This window comes from Anabrus simplex, chromosome 2 (genome assembly GCF_040414725.1).
Source record: "Anabrus simplex isolate iqAnaSimp1 chromosome 2, ASM4041472v1, whole genome shotgun sequence".
In the NCBI taxonomy this organism is placed as follows: Eukaryota; Metazoa; Arthropoda; class Insecta; order Orthoptera; family Tettigoniidae; genus Anabrus; species Anabrus simplex.
In genome coordinates this window covers 773,840,859-773,866,161 of record NC_090266.1, presented here as the reverse complement: position 1 = coordinate 773,866,161, position 25,303 = coordinate 773,840,859, and the positions used below count along the sequence as shown (strand labels likewise).

General features: G+C 39.2%; 1 protein-coding gene across 6 annotated transcripts in view; it reads right to left on the bottom strand.

Annotated features, from left to right (window-relative positions):
• LOC136864451 (allantoinase, mitochondrial) overlaps nucleotides 1-25,303 on the bottom strand; it is a 238,709-nt gene that overhangs the window by 61,812 nt on the left and 151,594 nt on the right. For all 6 annotated transcript variants that reach the window (XM_067141458.2, XM_067141461.2, XM_067141460.2 and 3 more), the window contains exons 8-11: nucleotides 24,404-24,590; nucleotides 23,465-23,603; nucleotides 12,377-12,549; nucleotides 9,485-9,517 (exon numbers count right to left, since the gene is read on the bottom strand). In XM_067141458.2, coding sequence (XP_066997559.1) covers nucleotides 9,485-9,517; nucleotides 12,377-12,549; nucleotides 23,465-23,603; nucleotides 24,404-24,590 — 532 coding nt within the window. The remainder of the gene's footprint in view (nucleotides 1-9,484; nucleotides 9,518-12,376; nucleotides 12,550-23,464; nucleotides 23,604-24,403; nucleotides 24,591-25,303) is intronic.

The following is a 25,303-nucleotide window of genomic DNA, read 5'->3' as shown; positions in this document are numbered from 1 at the left end:
GACAACACTACACGGTTTTCCTCGTTATCAAGAATGAAACGTGTCTTTGCGTACTGTAAAAGATTCATCTACAATTTACAGCACTCACATGCGAAGATTACAGGAAATCTAAGCACGGAAGAATGCAACAATGCACTACTTTGCTGTGTACGATATATTCAACACCAGGAATTTCAGAAGGAAATTCAATATCTTCAACTGAAAAAAGAAGTTGACAAGAGAAGTCAGTTAAAATCTCTCGCTCCATTTCTTGATAAAGATGAGTGTCTCAGAGTGGGTGGGCGATTACGTAATGCAGACGCAGCATATGACCAGAAACATCAGATTATATTACCAGCGCATCACCATGTCACGAAATTAATTATTCGTGACGAACACTTAAGATTACTACATGCTAGCACACAGCTACTAGTCGCATCACTTAGAATGAAGTATTGGATTCCTCACGCCAGGACAACTGTCAAAGGTGTCATTCGCAAATGTGTGACATGTTACAGGTTCAAGGCCGAGAGCTCATCGCAATTGATGGGCCAGCTGCCTGCTGAAAGAGTTAAACCCACTCGTCCTTTCCTATATAGCGGTGTAGACTTTGCGGGACCCTTCTTCATTAAACAAGGTTCTCCACGTAGTAACACGAGAGTAAAATGCTACGTTGCACTTTTTGTCTGCTTAGCCACCAAGGCCATTCACTTGGAACTTGTAAGCAATTTAACCACCGAAGCCTTCATTGCTGCCTTAAGGAGAATGATAGCCCGGAGAGGAAAGGTACTTCAACTTCACAGTGACAATGGTTCATCATTCATCGGAGCCAGAAATCAACTTCGAGAACTTAACAAATTATTCCAATCAGAGCAACACCAACGTGAAATTGATAATGTTGGAATCCAAGAAGGATTTACCTGGAAATTCATTCCTCCACGAGCACCAAATTTCGGAGGTCTTTGGGAAGCTGGGGTGAAATCTATGAAATTTCACCTTACTAGAATCACCAAGCACGCTCACTTGACATTCGAAGAAATGACTACTCTTCTCTGTCAGATTGAATCCATTTTAAATTCACGTCCAATCACTCTCCTGAACAATGACCCAAATGACACCTCTTATCTTTCACCCGGACATTTCCTGATAGGAGAACCCATGATGGCCATACCTGAACCAGACCTAACCTTATCAAATACTTCAAGGCTTTCCAGGTGGAATCATCTTCAAAAAATGAAGGGACATTTTTGGAACAGGTGGTCATCCGACTATCTGGGCAGCTTGCAGCAACGCATGAGATGGAGGTCAGCACAGCCCAGTGTATCTACAGGAACTGTTGTCCTAATTAAGGAGGACAACACTCCACCATTGGACTGGAGACTAGGCATCATTGAGCAAACATTTCCAGGCAAGGACGGGTTGGTGAGAGTCGTTGATGTCCGTACACCCACAGGAGTTTATAGGAGACCTGTGTGCAAATTATGCCCACTCCCAATTGACTAGTGACCTCAGTGTAGTGCGTCGTCCATATTTTCTTGTGTATTTGTGCATATGTATTTATCTTTGCCTTGACAGTTTTTTCTTTTTTGAGACAGAACTCAATGCATTACTTGTTTTATTTTCAGGGTATTTAATTTCATTGTTATTGCATTTAATTTGTAAAATGTGAGCAAATTTTAAGTGGGCCGGTATGTTACTGCATATATCGCATTAACAATATATTTAATTAATTTTATAACATATTTGTGTTTAACTTACATTATTGTAGTATTTTATTTATATTTCTTGAAATTGTGAATAGAGGGCAGCACTTGGCTTCCGGGACTGTTTTCTGGCGCCAGTGACTGGCGAGAAAGAGAGAAGCGCGTCAGACAGGCCGCTAGTAACATGTGGAGACAACAGTCTCACAAAATACTAGCACAACAGTGCTAACGTTTCAGGTGCAGCCAAACCATTGGCACAATACAATTAGGAACACAAGTGTAAAGCATATTTCTAGTGTTAATTTGTGTCAGTACGTACCGCATGTGTAAATATAATTGTATATGTATAAGAAGTACGTACAGTACTAGTGCGTTTTGTAGTTCACGTACATCTGAATATATAAGTGACTTGTGTGTTCTAAATGTTTTATATACTGTATTGCCTTAATAACATTTAAGTGGTCCTCCGAAAGTGTAATTCATTGTTTTATGTGTGGTTATCATACGCGACCTCCAGAGGTAAAGTTTTGATCGGAAATAATACAACATTTTCATCTCGGTCAAACAGGTTCAACCTGATTTGATTCTGCTTCAAAACGAAAAAAATTAAAACCTACAACCTGTTTTCCAGTCTTTGACCGGGTCAGGGATGTAATGAATGAAACATATATAGGCTATTAGTACAATGGGCTCGCCACTCCCAAAGTGATTTATTAATGACTGATAGATGCTAGGAAATGATAATGGAGAGTGTAGCTGGAATGAAAGATGACAGGGAATACCGGAGTACCCGGAGAAAAACCTGTCCCGCCTCCGCTTTGTCCAGCGCAAATCTCACATAGAGTGACCGGGATCTGAACCACAGTCTCCAGTGGTGAGAGGCTGACGCACTGCCGTCTGAGCCACGGAGGCTCTTGATTCTGCTTATTTCACATTAAAAGATTAGTTGAATTCCCCACTTGGAGCTCATGACAACAGATTGCCAACACATGATAATAATGGTCGAAGACAATGAGAGGAAGTCCCTAGTGCTCACGCCGACTCAGGAGACATTTCTATTTATCTTCACAACATTCGTTTTTCAACCAAATCATTATGTAATTTCTACGTACCTGACTACATTTTAATCTGTGAAATGTGATCATAGCTCATAAATTCATACTAGCCCACTCTTATTGGAAAAAACTGTTCCTAATTATAAGCATTCAAATACCACCGTGTGAAGATTGTTATGATCTCGAACATATCTTTTCTTCCATTCACAGGGTTCAACCTGATTTGATTCTGCTTGAAAACGAAAAAAATTAAAACCTACAACCTGTTTTCCAGTCTTTGACCGGGTCAGGGATGTAATGAATGAAACATATATAGGCTATTAGTACAATGGGCTCGCCACTCCCAAAGTGATTTATTAATGACTGATAGATGCTAGGAAATGATAATGGAGAGTGTAGCTGGAATGAAAGATGACAGGGAATACCGGAGTACCCGGAGAAAAACCTGTCCCGCCTCCGCTTTGTCCAGCACAAATCTCATATAGAGTGACCGGGATCTGAACCACAGTCTCCAGTGGTGAGAGGCTGACTCACTGCCGTCTGAGCCACGGAGGCTCTTGATTCTGCTTATTTCACATTAAAAGATTAGTTGAATTCCCCACTTGGAGCTCATGACAACAGATTGCCAACACACGGTAATAACGGTCGAAGACAGCATGAGGAAGTCCGTAGTGCTCACGCCGACTCAGGCGACATTTTAATCTATCTTCACAACATTCGTTTTTCAACCAAACCATCATGTGATTTCTACGTACCTGACTATGTTTTAATCTGTGAAATGAGATCATAGCTCGTAAATCCATACTAGCCCACTCCTATCGGGAAAAAAACTGTTCCTAATTATAAGCATTCAAATACCACCGTGTGAAGATTGTTATGATCTCGAACATTATATGACCGATCATTCATAGTAACTCACTGCAACACTTCCATATCTCTCACCTCATATGTATTTCAGCAATTTTAAAGTTACCACTTATTTTAATAGACGCAATATAGTCTTATTGACCAGTTTTAAATAGTTAAAATTAGTTTTTATCAATGTAATATTACACCTTATGGAACATGTTATATTATATGAACTGGGTACAAGGCCCTAGCTGATGATGCTTAGAATGTCCTAGTATTAACATCTGTATAATAGTTATATCCTAAATATAAGGATTGTTATGTATTGGAAAGGTGGTTTAATTATTGTTGACTGGGCAAGTTGGCTGTGCGGTTAGAGACGCACGGCTGTGAGCTTGCATCCGGGAGATAGTGGGTTCGAATCCCACTGTCGGCAGCCCTGAAGAAGGTTTTCTGTGGTTTCCTGTTTTCACACCAGGCAGATGCTGGGGCTGTACCTTAATTAAGGCCACAGCCGCTTCCTTCCAACTCCTAGTCCTTTCCTATCCCATCGTCACCGTAAGACCTATCTGTGTCGGTGCAACGTAAAACCACTAGCAAAAAAAACTTATTGTTGTAACTTCTATATTCTGAAATCCAATACAGTTTATAATGAGATTCATAACATGCAACGACTCTAGAGGAAGAAAAGATTGCAATACATCTCCCTAGAGAAGACCAGTGTGATACTTGTTGCGGATATGAACTTGGACAAGTAACAGATTGAAACTATCAGGCACACATATTATGCAAGCAAAAGGCCAAAGAGCTTAAAGATATGTACAAAAATGAAGCCTCTGATGAACACATAGTGGTCACCATGGACTTGCGAAGTGTACTTTTGTGTCCTAGGCTGTTAGCATCGAAGGCATACTATAAACAACAGCTTCAAGTACACAACTTTACAATGTATAATCTGCATAACGGGAAGGTAACACTATGTGTGGCATGAAGTAAATGGGGAAGTGTTAGCAAATGAATTTACAACTTGCATAATGGATTATACAGACAATGTGCCACAATGCAAACAGGTATCACTAGTTTCAGATGGGTGTAATTATCAAAACAGGAACAGGATATATTAGGTAGTGCATTAAGTGATGGTGCCAGGAAAAAACATCACAGTTGAGCAGTTATTCCTGGAGAAGGGCTATAATATGATGGAATGTGATAGGATTCATTCCAGTATGGAGCAATATTTTACACCACCCATCAATTCGCGAATGGATTATGTAGCGCGATTGTGACAAGAAAGACCAAAACATCTGTACCAGATTAAGAATCTTGACTTGACTTTCTTTAAGAATTACAAAGATCAAAGTCCAATTTATCATTTTCACGGCCAGGGAAGAAAATGGGCGATCCTGTTGTTACTGATATTTCCCAGCTGCAGTATTTATCAGGCGGGGTCATCAAGTACAAGGTTCATCACACCGGAAAATGGAGGACGCTTCCTTACAGGAGAAGAATGAGTGCTCTATTTCAGGATCTCAAATAGTTGTATGAAAGGCTGTTGCTAATTTCTGAATCCAAATTTAATAATTTGCAAGACTTAAAACCATTGATTGAGAGAGATCATCATGCATTTTACGACAGTTTACCTGTGAAACCTGACAGTTTTTTATTTTAATTCATGCTATTGCAAGTTTCAATGTAAGATACTCCGAACATTTTAATGCCCTAAAGTATAATCGCTACTCAGCCATGAGCGAACATTGTAGAGAGAAAAATCATTAAATACACAACAATTGATCAAGATTTAAAGATCCTGCATTACGAACAGAAAGGTCCCTTACTTAATATATTAGAGAATATATATATAGATATCGACCAATATAACAATCCCGTCTATAACTTACATGAAATCAACGAAAAGAAAAATATTTTATTGGAAACCTTTGTCCCGCTCATCTGAGAACAGTTCATTAATAAAAAAGAGTTTCATTACCGACATTCTAGAACAAGACCCGCCCTTCCATCAACACCCTCCTTCCGCGAATCACAACGTCCCTCCCTCCCTGCCCCTCCCCCTCCATTATCCCTCCCAACCACATCGACACAGATACACAGTAAGCCACACACAGGCTTAGTTGTCAATGTGACTTGAGACCGACAAGGTCATCTCCATTCGAGACGACAACTTTTAGTTACAAGTAAGTCATATGAGTTTTCTTTTCGTACATCATTTTTAACTTGTTCTTCATCCACTCATATATTCCTTTTCTCTCATTACAGATGTTATACATGTTTTATTCGTAGTATTGACGGTCTCACTACACTCCTCAGCATAGTGTTTTTATTTAACAGTCAGCAAGATCTATTAGACGAGAGGACTTTGTACCTCAATGTGTTTTTAACTCACTAATCATGATCACTGTCACTTCACATCATTACGATTTTTAATTTGTTTGTATATTATGTAATCATTGTTTTACTACTGAAGATGGCCTTGAGATTAGGCTGAAACAGGTATAGACTTTGCTTCATCTAACAGATGACTTGACTTGTATTGATAGGAGGATTTTATAAATGTTTTCTTTGTAAAGTTAATTCATGCTAACATAAAAGAAGCGAAACATTGTACTGTGCAAGTAACATGCTGAGTGAGAGTGTGAATGTACACATACGAACATGTAAGCAAACGTGCTTGCGCGCGCGTGTGTGCGTGCGTGCGTGCGTGCGTGCGTGCGTGCGTGTGAAATGCATTTATATACTGTACCATTATTCCTGCAATTATTGTAATTTGAACTATTAATTTGGTAAACATTTTTAAATAATAAACTATGTAATCAAATGAAACAAATTTCCTATGGAATCATTTTACAAAACAGAAATCTCCTATGTGCAACATATACCACATTACATTAATTTTTTAGTTGAATGCCAACATTCTGCAGATGTTTAAACACCAAATAGAAGCTAATGGATAATTATAAGCAAGAATTGTTCATAATCTTGGTCATTAAATACATCTCTTAAAAATGAAAGAGTTTTTTGTCTCTCCTCTAAAATTTTATGTTTTACACATGGGAGGTGTCTTCCCGGCATCGACGATATGCTCTTTGCACATTATGTCACAATATCACCTGGGGCTTCATTTAAAATTAAACTTTTTTGGTCATTTTTTCCTGTAGAAGATAAAAGAAATATAGATTTTTTATAATAAATATGCCCTTAACCGTAATATTAGCATAAAATCCATACAAATGTTGGAAAATCCATAAGTGTTGGTAGGTCTGTCAGAGTATCACGTGGTGGAATAGAGGATGGAAAAAAAAAAAAGTGTAGTTTAGACCTTAGTCTGGTAGTATAGTGTGGTTCAGTTATGGTATAGAGAGGGAGGGAGGGAGAGAGAGAGAGAGGCACCTCAGAAACAAGTAAACAGAAAATTAAAGCTTTGTCTGGACTTTTATCCCTTTCAGACCATGTACGCACAATTGTGCGGGTTCGTATTTTATTCATATCTGAGCATATTTGATGCTTTCTTGGCACTAGACCGCACTGCTGTGCTTGTGCAGGACACGTAGCATGTACTTCAGTTATTTTTATTTAGTGCTTGGCCACCAGGGTTCAGGAAGAAGAGTATAAAAATATAGTTGATTGGCAAGATGGCGGGAAGCAGTAATACCAATAGTAAGTATTTATTGTATTCATATTAATCTAGAAGCTTTACTGAATATCAGAATGTAATCAATGAAGTGTGTAAATTGGTTAGTGACAGTAAACTGTGATGATACAACATTGTATGTAATACCATGAGGTTTTGAATGTTGATATGCACAATTATGCGGACTAAGTTTCCCTACAGGCAATGCATATGGGAGTGCTGCATGCTGCCACCAAAAGGACTGTAAAAGCAGAACTCATACTCGATGTACAGAATGTAATGTATAATATTTTAATTGTTTTAAATTGTTGCACACTGTAAAACTGAACATTTGGTCATGTACATATGTCTATCCACATGTACTGAGCTGAATTTTTTTTTTTTTGTAAGGAGTGAAATATGTCCTGACACGCACAATTGTGTGGGTGTTTTTCTTTCAGATGATAGCTTTATTTTGTAAAATAAATTATAAACATGTGTATTTAAGAGCATTTTAGTCAGTTATTAACGTACAAACAAAAATTCACACCTCCAGTATTTCTTTCAGGTCTGACAGCATGGTGCTGCCATCAAAAGGACTTGTAAAAGCAAAACCAAAACTTGTTATCAATGTAAGAAATGCAATGTATACTTGTGTCTGAATGAAGATTTTAATTGTTTTTTTTAAAATCATTTCCCACTGTAAAATAGAACATCTGATCACCGAGCTCGTTAGCTGCAGCTGCTTAAGTGCAGCCAGTATCCAGTATTCGGGAGATAGTGAGTTCGAACCCCACTGTCGGCTGTAAGACCTGTCTGTGTCGGTGCGATGTAAAGCAAATTGTAAAATAAAAGAACATCTGATCATGTACATATGTATATTCACATGTAGTGAGTCAAATTTTATTTCTGTAAGTAGTGAATTAAATCCTGACGTGCACAAATGTGTGGGTGCTTTTTTTCAGATGTTAGTTTTTATTTTGTTAAATAAACTATAAATATATGTATTTAAGAGCATTTTGGTCAGTTATTGATGAACAAACAAAAATTCACACCTACAGATTTCTTTCATGTCTGAAAGGGTTACACCAAGCTGGTTTGAAGCAATCAGCCAATTTATTACAATGCCGAGCATGCGTCTTGATGGATTAAGTAGGTCAAGTTATAGATACGTTACTGATGGAAAATTAAAACAGGTGATTACCACTTTTAACAAGAAACTCCTGATGAATTCCAAGTATTATGATTTCTGACATATTTAAGGCGGCATTTACTCATTCTTATTTATTCTATCAAAATTCAATATTTTTCTGAAATGACAGTACGCAACTCTACATAAGGCAGTGGGGGACCCTTTATTGCCGTAACGCTTCCCCTCAGTGGCCACCTTCTTACATTGAGGCCACTGTACTTATATCAATATTATTAATTTCACCATATTCCACTTCACTGAAATCACTCCCTTCATCTATTAATCCTACAATAAGGCCAATATCGCCAGCAATATTGACATCTCGAATTGCCTCTTTGACCACATGTAAACTCTGAAATTCCAAAGCAAAGGCGATACATAACATGGTATATTTATATAGATACAGAACTCCTTACAGCAGTACATATAAACATCAAACTATGCTTGACAAGTTACTATGTGTCTTACGTCAACAGATGTCACATAAGGTACCTTATCATAACTTTCATGAACATTGATTTTCTTCAATGCTGGAACTTCAGACAGGCGCACGACATCAAAAATTCAACCTTTGGTACTTCTAGGGTTAATAAAAGTTTTGTTACATTGTTATGGTTTCTGGTATAAATGCTTGAGTCTATATTTCTGAAAATTAGGGTATAAGACCACACTAAGAACAATGAAGAGAATTCTGAACATAATTTAATACAGAAACAATATCCAGCACACAAGGCACAAATACACAGACCTCAATACAAGCAAGGAAATTCTCTACTGTGAACTGTGTGGTGATGATGACACTTAGCTATAATGTGCCACCCAAACGGGAGTATTAAGAGCGCTGAGTTTATGGTTGGCCTGAAGGGAAAGGGAACATGACAGTAACTTCACTTTGAGACTAAAATTAGTATGTGCTCTGCAAATTAAATGTAATTAAATATCAGAAGTTAATAATAAAATACTGCATGAACACAAGTCATGACACATTTCTTATAACACATTAAAAATATTGGGAACTTCATATTACAATGTCAAGGTTGATGAAGCTAATGATTATGAATGGCAGTGATTCAATACATACCTTATTTTTAAACTGGATAATAGAATCTTCTACCTGAAATTTAGAGAAAAAGGGTGTGATATTAATTTTATAAGCAGAAAATGTACATGAAGTTCTTAGAACACATGACTCGTTATGCAACAAACATTATCCCTAGCATAAAATCATACATACAGCTTCATTATAGACTGTTATGCCTTTCAGCATACAGTCTGCAAGCCTTCGTGAATTTACTAAACACCACCACAATCCTCTATTTGTAACTAGTTCTGTGGCCTCATTTAGTTTAACACCTCTTATCTTTAAATCATTAGAAAATGAGACTAACCAATTGATACACCCCCTCTCCAAAAAAATGCATGATTCTTTATTTTTAAAGGAGATCCCAAATACCAATTTCCACATCTGTAACCTTCAGTCTTTGAGATATAAGTTTCTCCATAAAAATAATTCAACATTTTTCACTTCCCTTCACACTTCCTCCTTAAGTTAACTTTCCCAAAAACAAAAAATACCACGGCAGGGTACAATGGAAAAAATCATACATGGAAATAAGAGCTACGTCCTTCATCACATGTTGCGGAAAGCACAGGTTACTGGTGTGTTCATATACACATAAATAGCGCATAACTCCCAGCATATTAAAACAAACACCCGTGAACTATTTAAAGGTAATACTCTACTTACAAATTTGTCAGTTACTGGACTTTCGAAAGATTGCGTGAAGATTTTGCCGGATTTCCCTCGTTCTGAAGAAAAATCGGCACTTCAGTTAATGATAAACAAGTCTGAGGATTATATCCATAACATGTTGAAGACAACAGCCAGCTCCTGAAGGATCAGCTGAAATTTTTTCTATGGAATGGATACAAACAAAAAATATTTCACCCCACACCAATTTTGAGTTCATTTTTCCATTAATTACTTTCTCAGCCTTTTTTGAAGGACGTGTTAAAAACGCTTCATTGTTGCTTGAACCATAGTCTTTTATTTTGGTGAGAACTGAAAATTTACTTTGATTATTCTCACATAGAGAATGGGTACCGGTACAGGGTGAACACTTAATAAATTTAGAAGATTGATTAACAACATACCCAGTCAGATGGTACATTAAACACTTCTCAATCAAAGAATTTCAAACTGCGCTATCAAATTCAGGTACAGAGCTTTCCCAATCTTCGATATTTACTGCATATTGAACCATATTTTTTGCTTAATAGAAGTTTGTTTTACTGTCTTGTTACGCATTTCCACATTCCAGGCTACCATACGTATCCGATTAACATACGAGGTCATGATCAGCTCCCGTTTAGGTTCGCAATTTCCTCCAACATTTAAAGCCTGCTTTATATTGATGTAGATACATTGAAGTGGATGCAAATGAAGGAAATCTATTGTCAATGGATGATCATCTGAACTGAAGGAACACATAATTTGGAAGTGCCGTTCCAAGGGATCCTGCGTGAGCTCTCCTGTTGACACATACTTATAACCTCTTTCCCAAAGCCATTCACACATTTCCAAAGTACTATGCAGGGTTACCATCAGTGATTACAAGGTTCCGTTGGAGGCAAAGGTGTTGCACGTAGATCTCACGGTCTGAAGAATATTAAGAAGAGCTGTATGAGAAGGTGAACCTCTATGAAGGCACAAAACAGTACAGCATACTAAACTATTAAATTAATCAAGCCACATAAAGATACATGCTTGAAGTACACAACACACAATGAACTGAGTTTAGGAACTGAAAGCAAAGAAAATTCAACTTATTCACTGAAATATCTTCCACAGTAACATCTCCCACACTTTTCTATACCCGGCTTGCTGGAATTACTGGAGCATATGTGGGATATAATTGCTTGCAGTGTTTGCAGTGGCAGGACCACAAACTACCATGCTATGATGGCTGAGTCCTCACACTTGGTCTTATATTCATCACGACAGTACTAAATAATAATAATAATAATAATAATAATAATAATAATAATAATAATAATAATAATAATAATAATAATAATAATAAAATGAAATGTCGTATGGCTTTTAGTGCCGGGATATCCCACGACGGGTTCGGCTCGCCAGATGCAGGTCTTTCTATTTGACTCCCGTAGGAGACCTGCGCGTCGTGATGAGGATGAAATGATGATGAAGACACCACATACACCCAGCCCCCGTGCCATTGGAATTAACCAATTAGGGTTAAAATCCCCGACCCGGCCGGGAATCGAACCCGGGACCCTTTGAACCGAAGGCCAGTACGCTGACCGTTCAGCCAATGAGTCGGATAAAATAATAATAATAATAAGAAGAAGAATGTTATTGGTTTTTATGTGCCACTAATTACTTTTACAGTTTTGGAGATGCCAAAGTGCCAGAATTTAGTCCCAAAGGAGTTCTTTAACGTGGCAATAAATGTACCAATGCAAGGCTAATGTAGTTGAGCACCTTCAATTACCATCGGACTGAGCCAGGATCAAACCTGCCAAGTTAGAGTCAGAAGGCCAGTGCTCTACCATCCGAGCTACTCAGCCCAGCATACTTTATAATTCTTTTTTTTTTTAACAAGTTGTTTTACGTCACACCAACACAGATAGGTCTTATGGCGATGATGGGATAGGAAAGGCCTAGGAGTGGGAAGGAAGCGACCATGGCCTTAATTAAGGTTCAGAACCAGCATTTGCCTGGTGTGAAAATGGGAAACCATAGAAAACCATCTTCAGGGCTACCGACAGTGGGGCTCAAACCCACTATCTCCCGGATGCAAGCTCACAGCTGTGCACCCCTAACCACACGGCCAACTCACCTGGTACTATATAATCCAAAGTTAAATCTTCAATCCATCACACAGTGATAAAAATTTCACAGAATCAAACCAACATCATCATTTTAATTCTGTAAAATATTAATACTTACTTTAAAGCAAGCATTTGGGTTCCAGATGACTAAATCTGCATCCATTCCTTCCTTGATTTGCCCTTTTCGATTCTGTAAACCACACAAAGATGCTGGTTTTTGGCTCAGTAGTCGAGCTAAATCCAGAATTCCAAGTCCTCTCTTTTGAGCCTGAGTCCAAAACAGTGACAAACCTAAACATACAAAGATTATTTGCTTCATTTACCACATTCAACCTTGAATCATAAGTTAGCTGAAAATGAAGTAGTCAAAATTTCTGGAGATGGCAGTGAGGCAAAAGTGAGAAAATTACAATACTATCTCATATAAACTGTTTAACACTCATAGGGCAGGTTTCACAGTACTGTACAAGCTTTAGCTGAACCTTTAGTAAGCCAAGAATGCTACTTAAGTGAGGGTTTTGCTTTGGCTTTACTGAGTTCAACATTTCCACATAACTAAAAAGTTGACAATGCATGCGTATGTGCAATGATTCAATCCTCATAATTTATTTATATCCATACTGTTACTTGCGTAGGTTTTTAGAGGTTATGGAGGAACATAAACAAAACAGGGTGTTTAAAAATGCACTGTGGAACTTAGTTGGCAATTTGTTAGAGATTGTAAGGTAATGTAGGCATATAACAGAATGTCAATGATCAAAGTATAATGGAGTAAGAAAGCTCAAATGCGGGAAAAAATTACAGATTTGTATAATGTTAAATCTGGTGTAGTATACAGAAACGGTATGGTAATGCACTATGCATATTAAAATTCACTCTTTACCATAGGCTTCCTTACATGTGTGCAACATTGGTACTTAAATTTTAAACTCTGATGTCAGATTTTTAGTGTTCCAGTTTAATGGATGTATTGGTGTACCCACATCACAATGTAACCTCAAAGCCAAGAGTGGCACTGAATGTAGTTGAACAGAATAATAATATGAATACAATACAATTTTGGCAATAAAATTTGGCATGTGTGCAGCCTAGTGTGCCAATGATATGAGAATATTTGTCTGTTTTATAAAGACGTTCCTTCATATTTAACCCTCCCATCGTAAGCCATGGGTTATAAATATGTCCTCCAGTAGAGTGATGTGCACCTCTATAGTATAATACACTGACTGACAGTGACAATGCAACACCAAGGAGGAGTGGTTCGAAAGGGATGAAAGTTGGGGAAAAAACAGAGACAGCACGGATGAATAATTGATGTTTATTTCAAACCGATATGCAGGTTACACAATGCTCACGGCATCGACTCAGTAGGATGTAGGACCACCGCGAGCGGCGATGCACGCAGAAACACGTCGAGGTACAGAGTCAATAAGAGTGTGGATGGTGTCCTGAGGGATGGTCCTTCATTCTCTGTCAACCATTTGCCACAGTTGGTCGTCCGTACGAGGCTGGGGCAAAGTTTGCAAACGGCGTCCAATGAGATCCCACACGTGTTCGATTGGTGAGAGATCCGGAGAGTACGCTGGCCACGGAAGCATCTGTACACCTCGTAGAGCCTGTTGGGAGATGCGAGCAGTGTGTGGGCGGGCATTATCCTGCTGAAACAGAGCATTGGGCAGCCCCTGAAGGTACGGGAGTGCCACCGGCCGCAGCACATGCTGCACGTAGCGGTGGGCATTTAACGTGCCTTGAATACGCACTAGAGGTGACGTGGAATCATACGCAATAGCGCCCCAAACCATGATGCCGCGTTGTCTAGCGGTAGGGCGCTCCACAGTTACTGCCGGATTTGACCTTTCTCCACGCCGACGCCACACTCGTCTGCGGTGACTATCACTGACAGAACAGAAGCGTGACTCATCGGAGAACACGACGTTCCGCCATTCCCTCATCCAAGTCGCTCTAGCCCGGCACCATGCCAGGCGTGCACGCCTATGCTGTGGAGTCAATGGTAGTCTTCTGAGCGGACGCCGGGAGTGCAGGCCTCCTTCAACCAATCGACGGGAAATTGTTCTGGTCGATATTGGAACAGCCAGGGTGTCTTGCACACGCTGAAGAATGGCGGTTGACGTGGCGTGCGGGGCTGCCACCGCTTGGCGACGGATGCGCCGATCCTCGCGTGCTGACGTCACTCGGGCTGCGCCTGGACCCCTCGCACATGCCACATGTCCCTGCGCCAACCATCTTCGCCACAGGCGCTGCACCGTGGACACATCCCTATGGGTATCGGCTGCGATTTGACGAAGCGACCAACCTGCCCTTCTCAGCCTGATCACCATACCCCTCGTAAAGTCGTCTGTCTGCTGGAAATGCCTCCGTTGATGGCGGCCTGGCATTCTTAGCTATACACGTGTCCTGTGGCACACGACAACACGTTCTACAATGACTGTCGGCTGAGAAATCACGGTACGAAGTGGGCCATTCGCCAACGCCGTGTCCCATTTATCGTTCGCTACGTGCGCAGCACAGCGGCGCATTTCACATCATGAGCATACCTCAATGATGTCAGTCTACCCTGCAATTGGCATAAAGTTCTGACCACTCCTTCTTGGTGTTGCATTTGCTCTGTCAGTCAGTGTATTTAGTGCTATCAGATGCTGTTCTAGGAAGCCCGGGTTTAATTACTAGTATTGCTGGACGGTGGTATATGGATTAAGCACATGCAGCTCACCTTCACTGGGGGTGTGTCTGAAAAGAGTTTGGGCAAAGCTCATGAATTTACATTTTACTGCAGAAAAATGTGGTGTGAAACATTCACAGCTCTGCAAGCTGTCAATTTTGAGACACCATAGAAATATCCAACCGTATTAATTTATTACATACATACATACATTATCATTATAGACTGTTATGCCTTTCAGCGTTCAGTCTGCAAGCCTCTGAGAATTTACTAAACGTCGCCACAATCCTCGATTTGCAACTAGTGTTGTGGCCTCATTTAGTTCTATACCTCTTATCCTTAAATCGTTAGAAACAGAGTCTAACCATCGTCGTCTTGGTCTCCCTCTACTTCTCTTACCCTCCATAACAGAGTCCATTATTCTCCTAGGTAACCTATCCTCCTCCATTCGCCTCACATGACCCCACCACCGAAGCCGGTTTATGCGTACAGCTTCATCCATAGAGTTCATTCCTAAATTAGCCTTTATCTCCTCATTCCGAGTTCCCTCCTGCCATTGTTCCCACCTGTTTGTACCAGCAATCATTCTTGCTACTTTCATGTCTGTTACTTCTAACTTATGAATAAGATATCCTCAGTCCACCCAGCTTTCGCTCCCATAAAGCTAAGTTGGTCTGAAAACAGACCGATGTAAAGATAGTTTCGTCTGGGAGCTGACTTCCTTCTTACAGAATACTGCTGATCGCAACTGCGAGCTCACTGCATTAGCTTTACTACACCTTGATTCAATCTCACTTACTATATTACCATCCTGGGAAAACACACAACCTAAATACTTGAAATTATCGACCTGTTCTAGCTTTGTATCACCAATCTGACATTCAATTCTGTTGGATTTCTTACCTACTGACATCAATTTAGTCTTCAAAAGGCTAATTTTCATACCATACTCATTGCACCTATTTTCAAGTTCCAAGATGTTAGACTGCAGGCTTTCGGCACAGTTTGCCATTAAGACCAAGTCGTCAGCATAGACCAGGCTGCTTACTACATTTCCACCTAACTGAATCCCTCCCTGCCATTTTATAACTTTCAGCATATGATCCATGTAAACTACAAACAGCAAAGGTGAAAGATTACAGCCTTGTCTAACTCCTGTAAGTGCCCTGAACCAAGAACTCATTCTACCATCAATTCTCACTGAAGCCCAATTGTCAACATAAATGCCTTTGATTGATTTTAATAATCTACCTTTAATTCCATAATCCCCCAGTATAGCGAACATCTTTTCCCTCGGTACCCTGTCATATGCTTTCTCTAGATCTACGAAACATAAACACAACTGCCTATTCCTCTCGTAGCATTTTTCAATTACCTGACGCATACTGAAAATCTGATCCTGACAGCCTCTCTGTGGTCTGAAACCACACTGGTTTTCATCCAACTTCCTCTCAACGACTGATCGCACCCTCCCTTCCAAGATGCCTGTGAATACTTTGCCTGGTATACTAATCAATGAGATACCTCGATAGTTGTTGCAATCCTTCCTGTTCCCTTGCTTATAGATAGGTGCAATTACTGCTTTTGTCCAATCTGAAGGTACCTTACCAACACTCCACGCTAATTTTACTACTCTATGAAGCCATTTCATCCCTGCCTTCCCACTATACTTCACCATTTCAGGTCTAATTTCATCTATTCCTGCTGCCTTATGACAATGGAGTTTATTTACTATCCTTTCCACTTCCTCAAGCATAATTTCACCAACATCATTTTCCTCCTCCCCATGAGCTTGACTGTTTGCAACACCACCATGATGATTTCCTTTTACATTGAGAAGATGTTCAAAATATTCCCTCCACCTCTCCAGTGATTCCCTGGGATCTGTTATGAGTTCACCTGAATTACTCAAAACACTGTTCATTTCCTTTTTTCCCTCCCTTCCTAAGATTCTTTATTACTGTCCAGAAAGGTTTCCCTGCTGCTTGACCTAGCCTTTCCAGGTTATTACCAAAATCTTCCCATGACTTCTTTTTGGATTCAACAATTATTTGTTTCGCTCTGTTTCTTTCATCTACGTACAAATCCCTGTCTGCCTCGGCCCTTGTTTAGAGCCATTTATGATAAGCCTTCTTTTTACGTTTACAGGCTGCTCTCACTTCATCATTCCACCAAGATGTTCGCCTTTTCCCATCTTTACACACAGTTGTTCCTAGGCATTCCCTTGCTGTTTCTACTACAGCATCCCTGTATGCCACCCATTCACTTTCTATATCCTGAACCTGCTTACTGTCTACTGTTCGAAACTTCTCACTAATCATATCCATGTACTTCTGTCTAATTTCCTCGTCCTGGAGATTTTCTACCCTTATTCATTTGCAGACAGATTTCACTTTCTCTACCCTATGCCTAGAGATACTTAGTTCACTACAGATCAGATAATGGTCTGTATCATCGAAAAATCCCCGAAAAACTCGTACATTCCTAAAAGATTTCCTGAATTCAAAGTCTGTTAAGATATAGTCTATTATGGATCTGGTACCCCTAGCCTCCCATGTGTAGCGGTGAATAGCCTTATGCTTGAAGAATGTATTCCTAACAGCTAAACCCATACTAGCACAGAAGTCCAGCAAACGCTTCCCATTCCCATTAGCTTCCATATCTTCCCCACATTTACCAATCACCCATTCGTATCCTTCAGTTCTATTCCCAACTCTCGCATTGAAATCGCCCATTAGCACTATTCTATCCTTGCTGTTGACCCTAACCACGATGTCATTCAATGCTTCATAAAACTTGTCAACTTCATCCTCATCTGCACCCTCACATGGTGAATACATGGACACAATTCTTGTCCTAATTCCTCCCACTGACAAATCTACCCACATCATTTGCTCACTTACGTGCCTAACAGAAACTATGTTGCGTGCAATGGTATTCCTGATAAAGAGCCCTACCCCAGACTCTGCCCTTCCCTTTCTAACACCCGTCAAGTACACTTTATAATTTCCTATCTCTTCCTCCTTATCTCCCCTTACCCGAATATCACTTACACCTAGCACATCCAGATGCATCCTCTTTGCTGACTCAGCCAGTTCTACCTTCTTTCTTCCATAAGCCCCATTAATATTGATAGCTCCCCATCGAATTCCATTTCGTTCGCCAAGTTGTTTCCAAGGAGTCCCTCGCCTGTCAAATGGGAGTGGGACTCCATTACTCCCATAGGTCCGAGGCTTGCTTAAAGTGTTCTGAGCTCGGTAAATTCATGAAGCAGGATGCTGCCCTACTTGCACATAGTCCAAGTGAGGATCTCTCCTCTAACGGGTTATGGACCACCAGTGAATTGTGTAGTCCTAGCCGCCTGAGCACAAGGAGGGCCACGACTCAGAATATGTCCGAGATGCCCACTCCCATTCCATAGCAACTGGTATCCCGACTCTCAGGACCACTTACTAGGCCACTCAGCCGTTGCCCATGGTTCACGAACTAGGACGTGACTACAGTAACCCACAAACATGAACCACTATTAATTTAAATTTACAAGTCTGTTTTATATTTATTGTAATTGCATCACCCCCTAGTACAATTATCGATGTTTCTTTACTCAATCAAAATATTCATACAATTCTCTGTCATTTCATACATGAAAATAATTTGGATGCATGTGAACTAAAATAATAATATTAATTTCCTCATCACTAATAGTCTTCTTCAGAAAACAGATACGGTATTCATTCCTTAGCTTGCCATAGTTCAGTACAGCTTATGCCAATTCATAGATGAGCTCAGCTTGTCACTTACACTGCCTGTTATAAAACCCATCTGTAGCTTAAGCTTCCGTTAGCTCAATTCGAAGCTTAAGCGAACACTGTGAAACCAGTCCTTAGTGTCATTATTGTTAACAGTGGCTATTGTAAGAATGTTTACAGTCCAGTTTTTAAGGCTGAAGAAGATGAAATATATATCTCCCAATTATATTTACCAAATTGTTCAGAATGGATGGCTGTAATGATAATGAATAATGTTTTCTTTCTTTTTGCTTTATGTCGCACCAACACAGATAGGTCTTATGGCGACGATGGGATAGGAAATGCCTAGGAATGGGAAGGAAGCCTGGTGCAAAAATGGGAAACCACAGAAAACCATCTTCAGGGTTGCCGACAGTGGGGTTCGAACCCACTATCTCCCGGATGCAAGCTCACGGCTGTGCACCCCTAACTGCATGGCCAACTCGCCCAATAATGAATAATGTCAACTAAAATACAATTTGAGGAAGAACACATATTTTATTAGAAATTTACATGAAGTGGTCTGTAGGATGTTGTGTCAGAGGAGAAAGCTTCCTTTCTGACATCCACTCATCTTTGACAGCTTCAATAATAAATGAGGATGCAAAATTTAGCCTTGTCATTATTCTTCTAACAGAATTTTCATTATATATATTTAAATCACTGTCACAATCAAGCCTTGTTGCCATTTCGCAAGCAAGCCAGAGACTTTGTGAAGTATACACCAAGTTGAAGCACTGAAAACTCCAGAAAAATAATGCATAGTGACAAGCTATAATGGAAATTTCATTCCTTTGTTATCCATAACCACCAGCTCGAACTCCCATCATTGAAACAATACTGCGTAATTAATGTTTATTTAGGCACTTATAACAAGGGCATGATCATACTCCTGGCAATTTTAGCAAGAGCACTCTTAAGGTACACCCAGTCAATATATTTGGGCATTGCAAGGAGGTAAATATTTTTTCCTTAATGTTCATTGAGAACAAGTTGTTACGTATATTGGTATTGGTATAGTTTTTCAAGAAATATCCAGAGAAAAAGAAGCAAAACGTAAGATAACTAATTCAGTGACTTTGATTACTGCAAGAGGGAAATAAGTTTGCAGGCAATATTACCCTTCCAATGTTCTGTTTTGAGGCTTATCTTGCTGAACAGAAGCAAAATTTTGTTGGTTTCTGGGTATTTTGTTACTATAATAGAGCTAACAGGCAAGAAAGTAGCAAGAATGATTGCTGGTATGAATATGTGGAAACATTATAGGAGAGCATTTCATAATGAAGAGATCATGCCTGCACTAGGAATGTAAATGTTGGATGAAGTCGTATGTATGAATTGACTCGCGTGGTGGGATTATGAAAAGCAAATGAAAGACGGTAATTCACTTAACGGAATAATGGGTTCAGTTAGAGAAGCCAAAAATTACGGAGAGAGACCTAGGAATAAATGGTTAGACTGCAGTGGTTAATGACTGCAGGATAAGAATCATGGAAGTAAATGAGACCTGAATGCTATACTCGGTGTCACCTCAAATCTGAGCAGTGTCTTTGCTGTACTGGACTATAAAAGAGTTGGAAATAGTGCCCATCACAATAGCTTATTGCCACTGTTTGATAGTTCACACTACCAATTGCTAGGTTCTGAACTTGGGCAAAATATGGATATTGTATGCATTTAAAACAACGAACTGATGTTTTACTTCTATGAGTATGTTCTATGCTCCAATGTTATTACTGCCTGAGTTCCTTCAGGAAAGGTATTTCTCCAAGAAGTATAAATTACTTGAAGTTATCAAGCAGAGTGATTCTATTTGGAAAAAGAAAAATCAGATTCATCCTTATCCTAAAATGATCTGGTAAAAAAAAAGAAATGTTTTAACAGTTTCAATATAATACAAAGTGAATACTGTATTGTCTTTCCTCAAAATTAGAACTACAAAATTATATATGAGAAATTTCAACTAAAATGGGATATTATTTCCCCAAAGTTGAGGAAATATAAAATAACATTGGAAACTACTCAAAATTTACAGTAGAAGAAAAGTAAAATGTGCAAATTTAGACTGAAGGTAACATGAAATATTTTATAGTGCAAGATTTTAAATATGAAATGAAACAAAATATCAGCCTTGCCATAAATATTTCATCCCCATTGAAGGATATTTTTTCTTAATTATGGATTTGTTCAAAAAATGTAAAATTCTATGAGTATCTCTAATATAGTTTGTTAACTTACCAATCCAGAAGGCGAGTTGTTGGTGGAGTTTTGCATGAGGAATCAAATGATTGTTGGAAACACCTGGTTTAGGAAGAAGAACAGTCAGAAGATTACAAGGTATGGTTGGGGAGACAGACGAACAAAGACCATGATTGATTATATAATCATAGAGAAAGAACACCGGAAGAACCTTGTAGATGTAACAGCCATGCCTGAAGAAGCCTTTGGTGGAGATCATAGAGTTGTGATAGGAAAATTGAAAGTTGGAAAGATTGAAAAAAATCAATTAAGAAGAAAGAATTAAAGTATGGAAGTTGAAGGAGAAAAGCATACAAGAAAAATTTCAAAGGGAAATAATACCCTTGGTACCCAGGACAGAGGTGGGGAATGTTGAAGAGGAATGGAAAAGATTTAAGGAAGCACTGGTTGGATGTGCAGAAAAGGTGTGTGGTAGAACATCAGGAAATGTGAAAGACAAAGAAACACACTGGTGGAATGATAGGGTAAAGATTAAAGTGAAGGAAAAGAAAATGGCATGGAAAGCATGGAAAACATCTAAGACTGAAGAAAGTAGAAGAAAATATGTGGAGGCAAAGAATTTGGCCAAGAAAGTAGTGGAGGAAGAAAAGAGGAAAAGCTGGGCCTTATTCACACAGAAATTGAGAGATGATACGCAGGGCAGCAAGAAATTACTGTATGGTATCTTAAGAAACAAAAACACCAGATTTCTGAAGGATGAAGGTGGCATAATTTTAACAAAGCCAGAAGAAATAAGAAATAGATGGAGAGAGTATTTTCAGAAGCTGCTGAACATAAGAACAGATGACAGTCATTCAATGGACGACCAGGAAAGGCAATTAGTTGATGATGAAATGGATAAAGAAATTACAATGAATTAAATTGAAATGGCAGTAAGAAAGATGAAGAATGGAAAAACTGCTGGAATAGATGAAATTTCAGTGGAGATGATAAAGGCAGCTGCAGCTGTAGGCCTGCAGTGGACATATCGAGTTCTCAGGATTGTCTGGGAGAATAAGGAGGTCCCTGAGGATTGGTAAAAAGGAATAATCATCCCAATTTGCAAGAAAGGTGATAGAAAGTATTGAAGAACTACAGGGGAATTACTCTGATATCCCATGTTGCTAAGATAATGGAGAGGATACTGGAAAGTAGGATAAGGTTGAGGGTTGAAAACCAGATGCAGGAAAATCAGTTTGGTTTCAGAAGTGGAAGGTTAACCATAGAGGCCATTTTCATTATGAGACAACTAATGGAAAAGCAATGAGAGTATGGGAATGATATAGTGATGACATTCATTGACATTGAAAAGGCATATGACAGTGTGCCCTGGACTAAAGTTTAGGACAGTCTGATGCAAAAAGGAATTGGACAGGGATTAATAAAAATGATCATGGCAATGTACAAGGAATGTTGTATTTGCATGCTAACACAAGTTGGCAGGACAAGTTGGTTCAAATTTACTAGTGGGCTGAGACAGAGAAGTGTCCTATCGTCAATCCTGTTTACAATAGTAATGGATGACATCATGAGAAAAGCAAAAGCAACATATAGAGGAAGAGAAATGCACATCATGTTATTTGCAGATGATATTGTGATTTGGGGAGAAGAGGACATGAAGGTTCGAGAACTGTTTGATGTGGTGAATGGGAAGATCGAAGATTGTGGATTGAAAATAAGTGTAGAAAAGAGTAAAACTCTTGTTATGACTAGAGGGGTGAAAGAAGGGAAAGGTCAGATTAGACTTGCAGACAAGCCCCTGGAAGTAGTGGAAACGTTTAAATACCTGGGGAGTGAATTAATGGAGAATGCTCGACTGGATGCTGAGATTAGTAAAAGGATTCAAGCTGGAAGTTGTTTCTATCATAGTGTAAGAAACATGTTATGGGACAAAGATGTGCCAACGGAAGCAAAGGATACTATGTACAAGATGTATTACGTTCCCATAACAACTTACAGAGCAGAAACTTGGACAATGACAAAGAAGGATGAGAGTCGAATACAGGCAGGCGAAATGAAGTTCTTGAGGAGTATGATACAGAAGAGTAGAAGAGACAAAATAAGGAATGAGAAAATCCGAGAAGAAATTGGAGTGGAAAAAATGAATGATAGAATAGAGAAGAGCCGACTAAGATGGTTTGGGCACATAAAACGGATGAGCGACAAAAGAATGCCAAAAAAGGTGATGGAAATGCAAATCCAAGGAAGGAGAGGCCGTGGATGACCGCGATTGAGATGGAAGGATACCATCCAACGCAGCATTATAGAAAGAAACCTGGACTGTTACACAGTGTTGGAGGAGGAGTGGTGGAAAGACCGAAGAAAGTGGAGAGGAACCATTTTTGCCCCTACCTGGCTACAGCTGGATAAAGGGAAAATATGATGATGATGATGATGATGATGATGATGATGATGATGATGATGATGATGATGATGATGATGATGATGATGATGATGATGATGATGATGATGATGATGATGATGATGATGATGAACTTACCAAACTGTACAGATGCAATGCCACCCCACGCTTGAAGAAAGTCACCATCATCTAGATGTTTAAGGTCAGCAGTGGCAGGAGAATGATCAGAGACAACTAAATCTATTGCACCTGAAGATATAGCAGACCACAGTTGCTCCTAAAACAATACAGTCTTATCACCTAAAGAACTAAATAGCAGCAGTAATTTAGATAAAGATGAAAATAAAAAGAGCAGACACAGAGGATCCAAATATATTAACCACCCGATCAATTTAAGAATGTATTTGTTGCCAAATGAACTCAATGAACATTTTTTTAAAACTTGTAGACACTTGTAGCAGGTGGACACTTTCTCCTGGATGAACATATCTGAAGTCTCATCCACCATACCCACATAATGTTTGGCCTAAGCAGTAGTGAACTGACAAATTAAAAGGCCTGTTCCATGGTGGCTCATAACTCCAATATGAATTATGGAATCTTCACTCCTCAAAAAGTTAACAAATTCACCTGAAGATGTCACTGAAGTATATGCATAAAAGGAAATGAAGCAGGACTGTTCCCTTAAATGAGTAACAATGGATCCAAATGAGTGGAGTGCCTGCAGATTGTAATTTCTTGAGCAACAAGCATTTCACAGAAGAAGCATCTTAATCGAAGGCAACCTGTTCTCCTCTATTTCAACTTCCTTAGCACTGGAAAAATTTACTAATTTTCATGCCAGCATTTATTGATCCCAACTTGAAGACTGCACTTTGGGAGCATACTAATTGTATATAATTTATAAATTATTGGAAGTTGTTTTTCTTACTATTATGTTCTTTGTTTGGGTTGGAATCTGTCATTGTCTAATATACCAGTATCATATGCACAGACTGCAAAATGTCTGAAACACAGTAGCTAAGACCATTTGATTATTATTATTTTACAAAGATGGGACAACAGAATAATACTTGCCTGGTTGGATAGGTTTCTTATAGGAGGGCAACATTTGTACTGAGTTGCACCCTTTGGTATATTTTCAGATGCGAAGTTCAAATAGTGATGACAAGTTTCAACCGTAAGTGGATTTCCCCCAGCCTTTGTGGCCTGGATAAACGGCAAACCCTCAGCTGTAGAAAGGTGTACAATGTGGCACCGTACTCTGAAACAGTTATTTTTAAGTAAAGAGTTCAGCAATTTCTCAATACTGAAGTGAAAATAGAAAACCAAACATGCTTCCTGCATAGTAAAAGATTGTTGATATTTAAATGATAATTTTTAGATGTTGATCAGTAACAATGTGCCAGATAATGCAATGAGATACCACTTGATCCAGGGATGCCCTAACCTTTTTTATATGGCACGCTAAATACAAGAAAGAAAAAAGGGCTCAGGCCATAAGATCTGTTACAGTTTGTTGCTGCTGTCATTATCCCAAACATTCCATGACTTTTAACATGATTCCCTAACAGCAAGGATTATAATGGAAAGGAACGTATAACAGGACAAACACAATCACAGGTAAGTGTTGGAAGAGAGCACACACAAAGGCTAGACAAGGACAAACATAAAATGCAAAAGGACAAGGACAATCTCCACATCTTCACAAACTCCCATCCTCAAATTGATACACTCTCTCCTCAACAATCATAGTTCTTCTACGTCCATCTCTTCTCAGCCCTTGATGAGCTCGTTTTTGCTTCCCAGTTTCATCACGAGAGCGGGCATCAACACTCATTGAGGGACCACCTTGAAGCGGAAAGTGGGAAGTGCAGGATAAGAAGAAAGCCAGATAAATACAGGAAAAAGGAAGAAACATAAGATAAAGACAATACAGGTGGTGAAAGATTAGGAGATTGCCACGCAGTCTTCAAA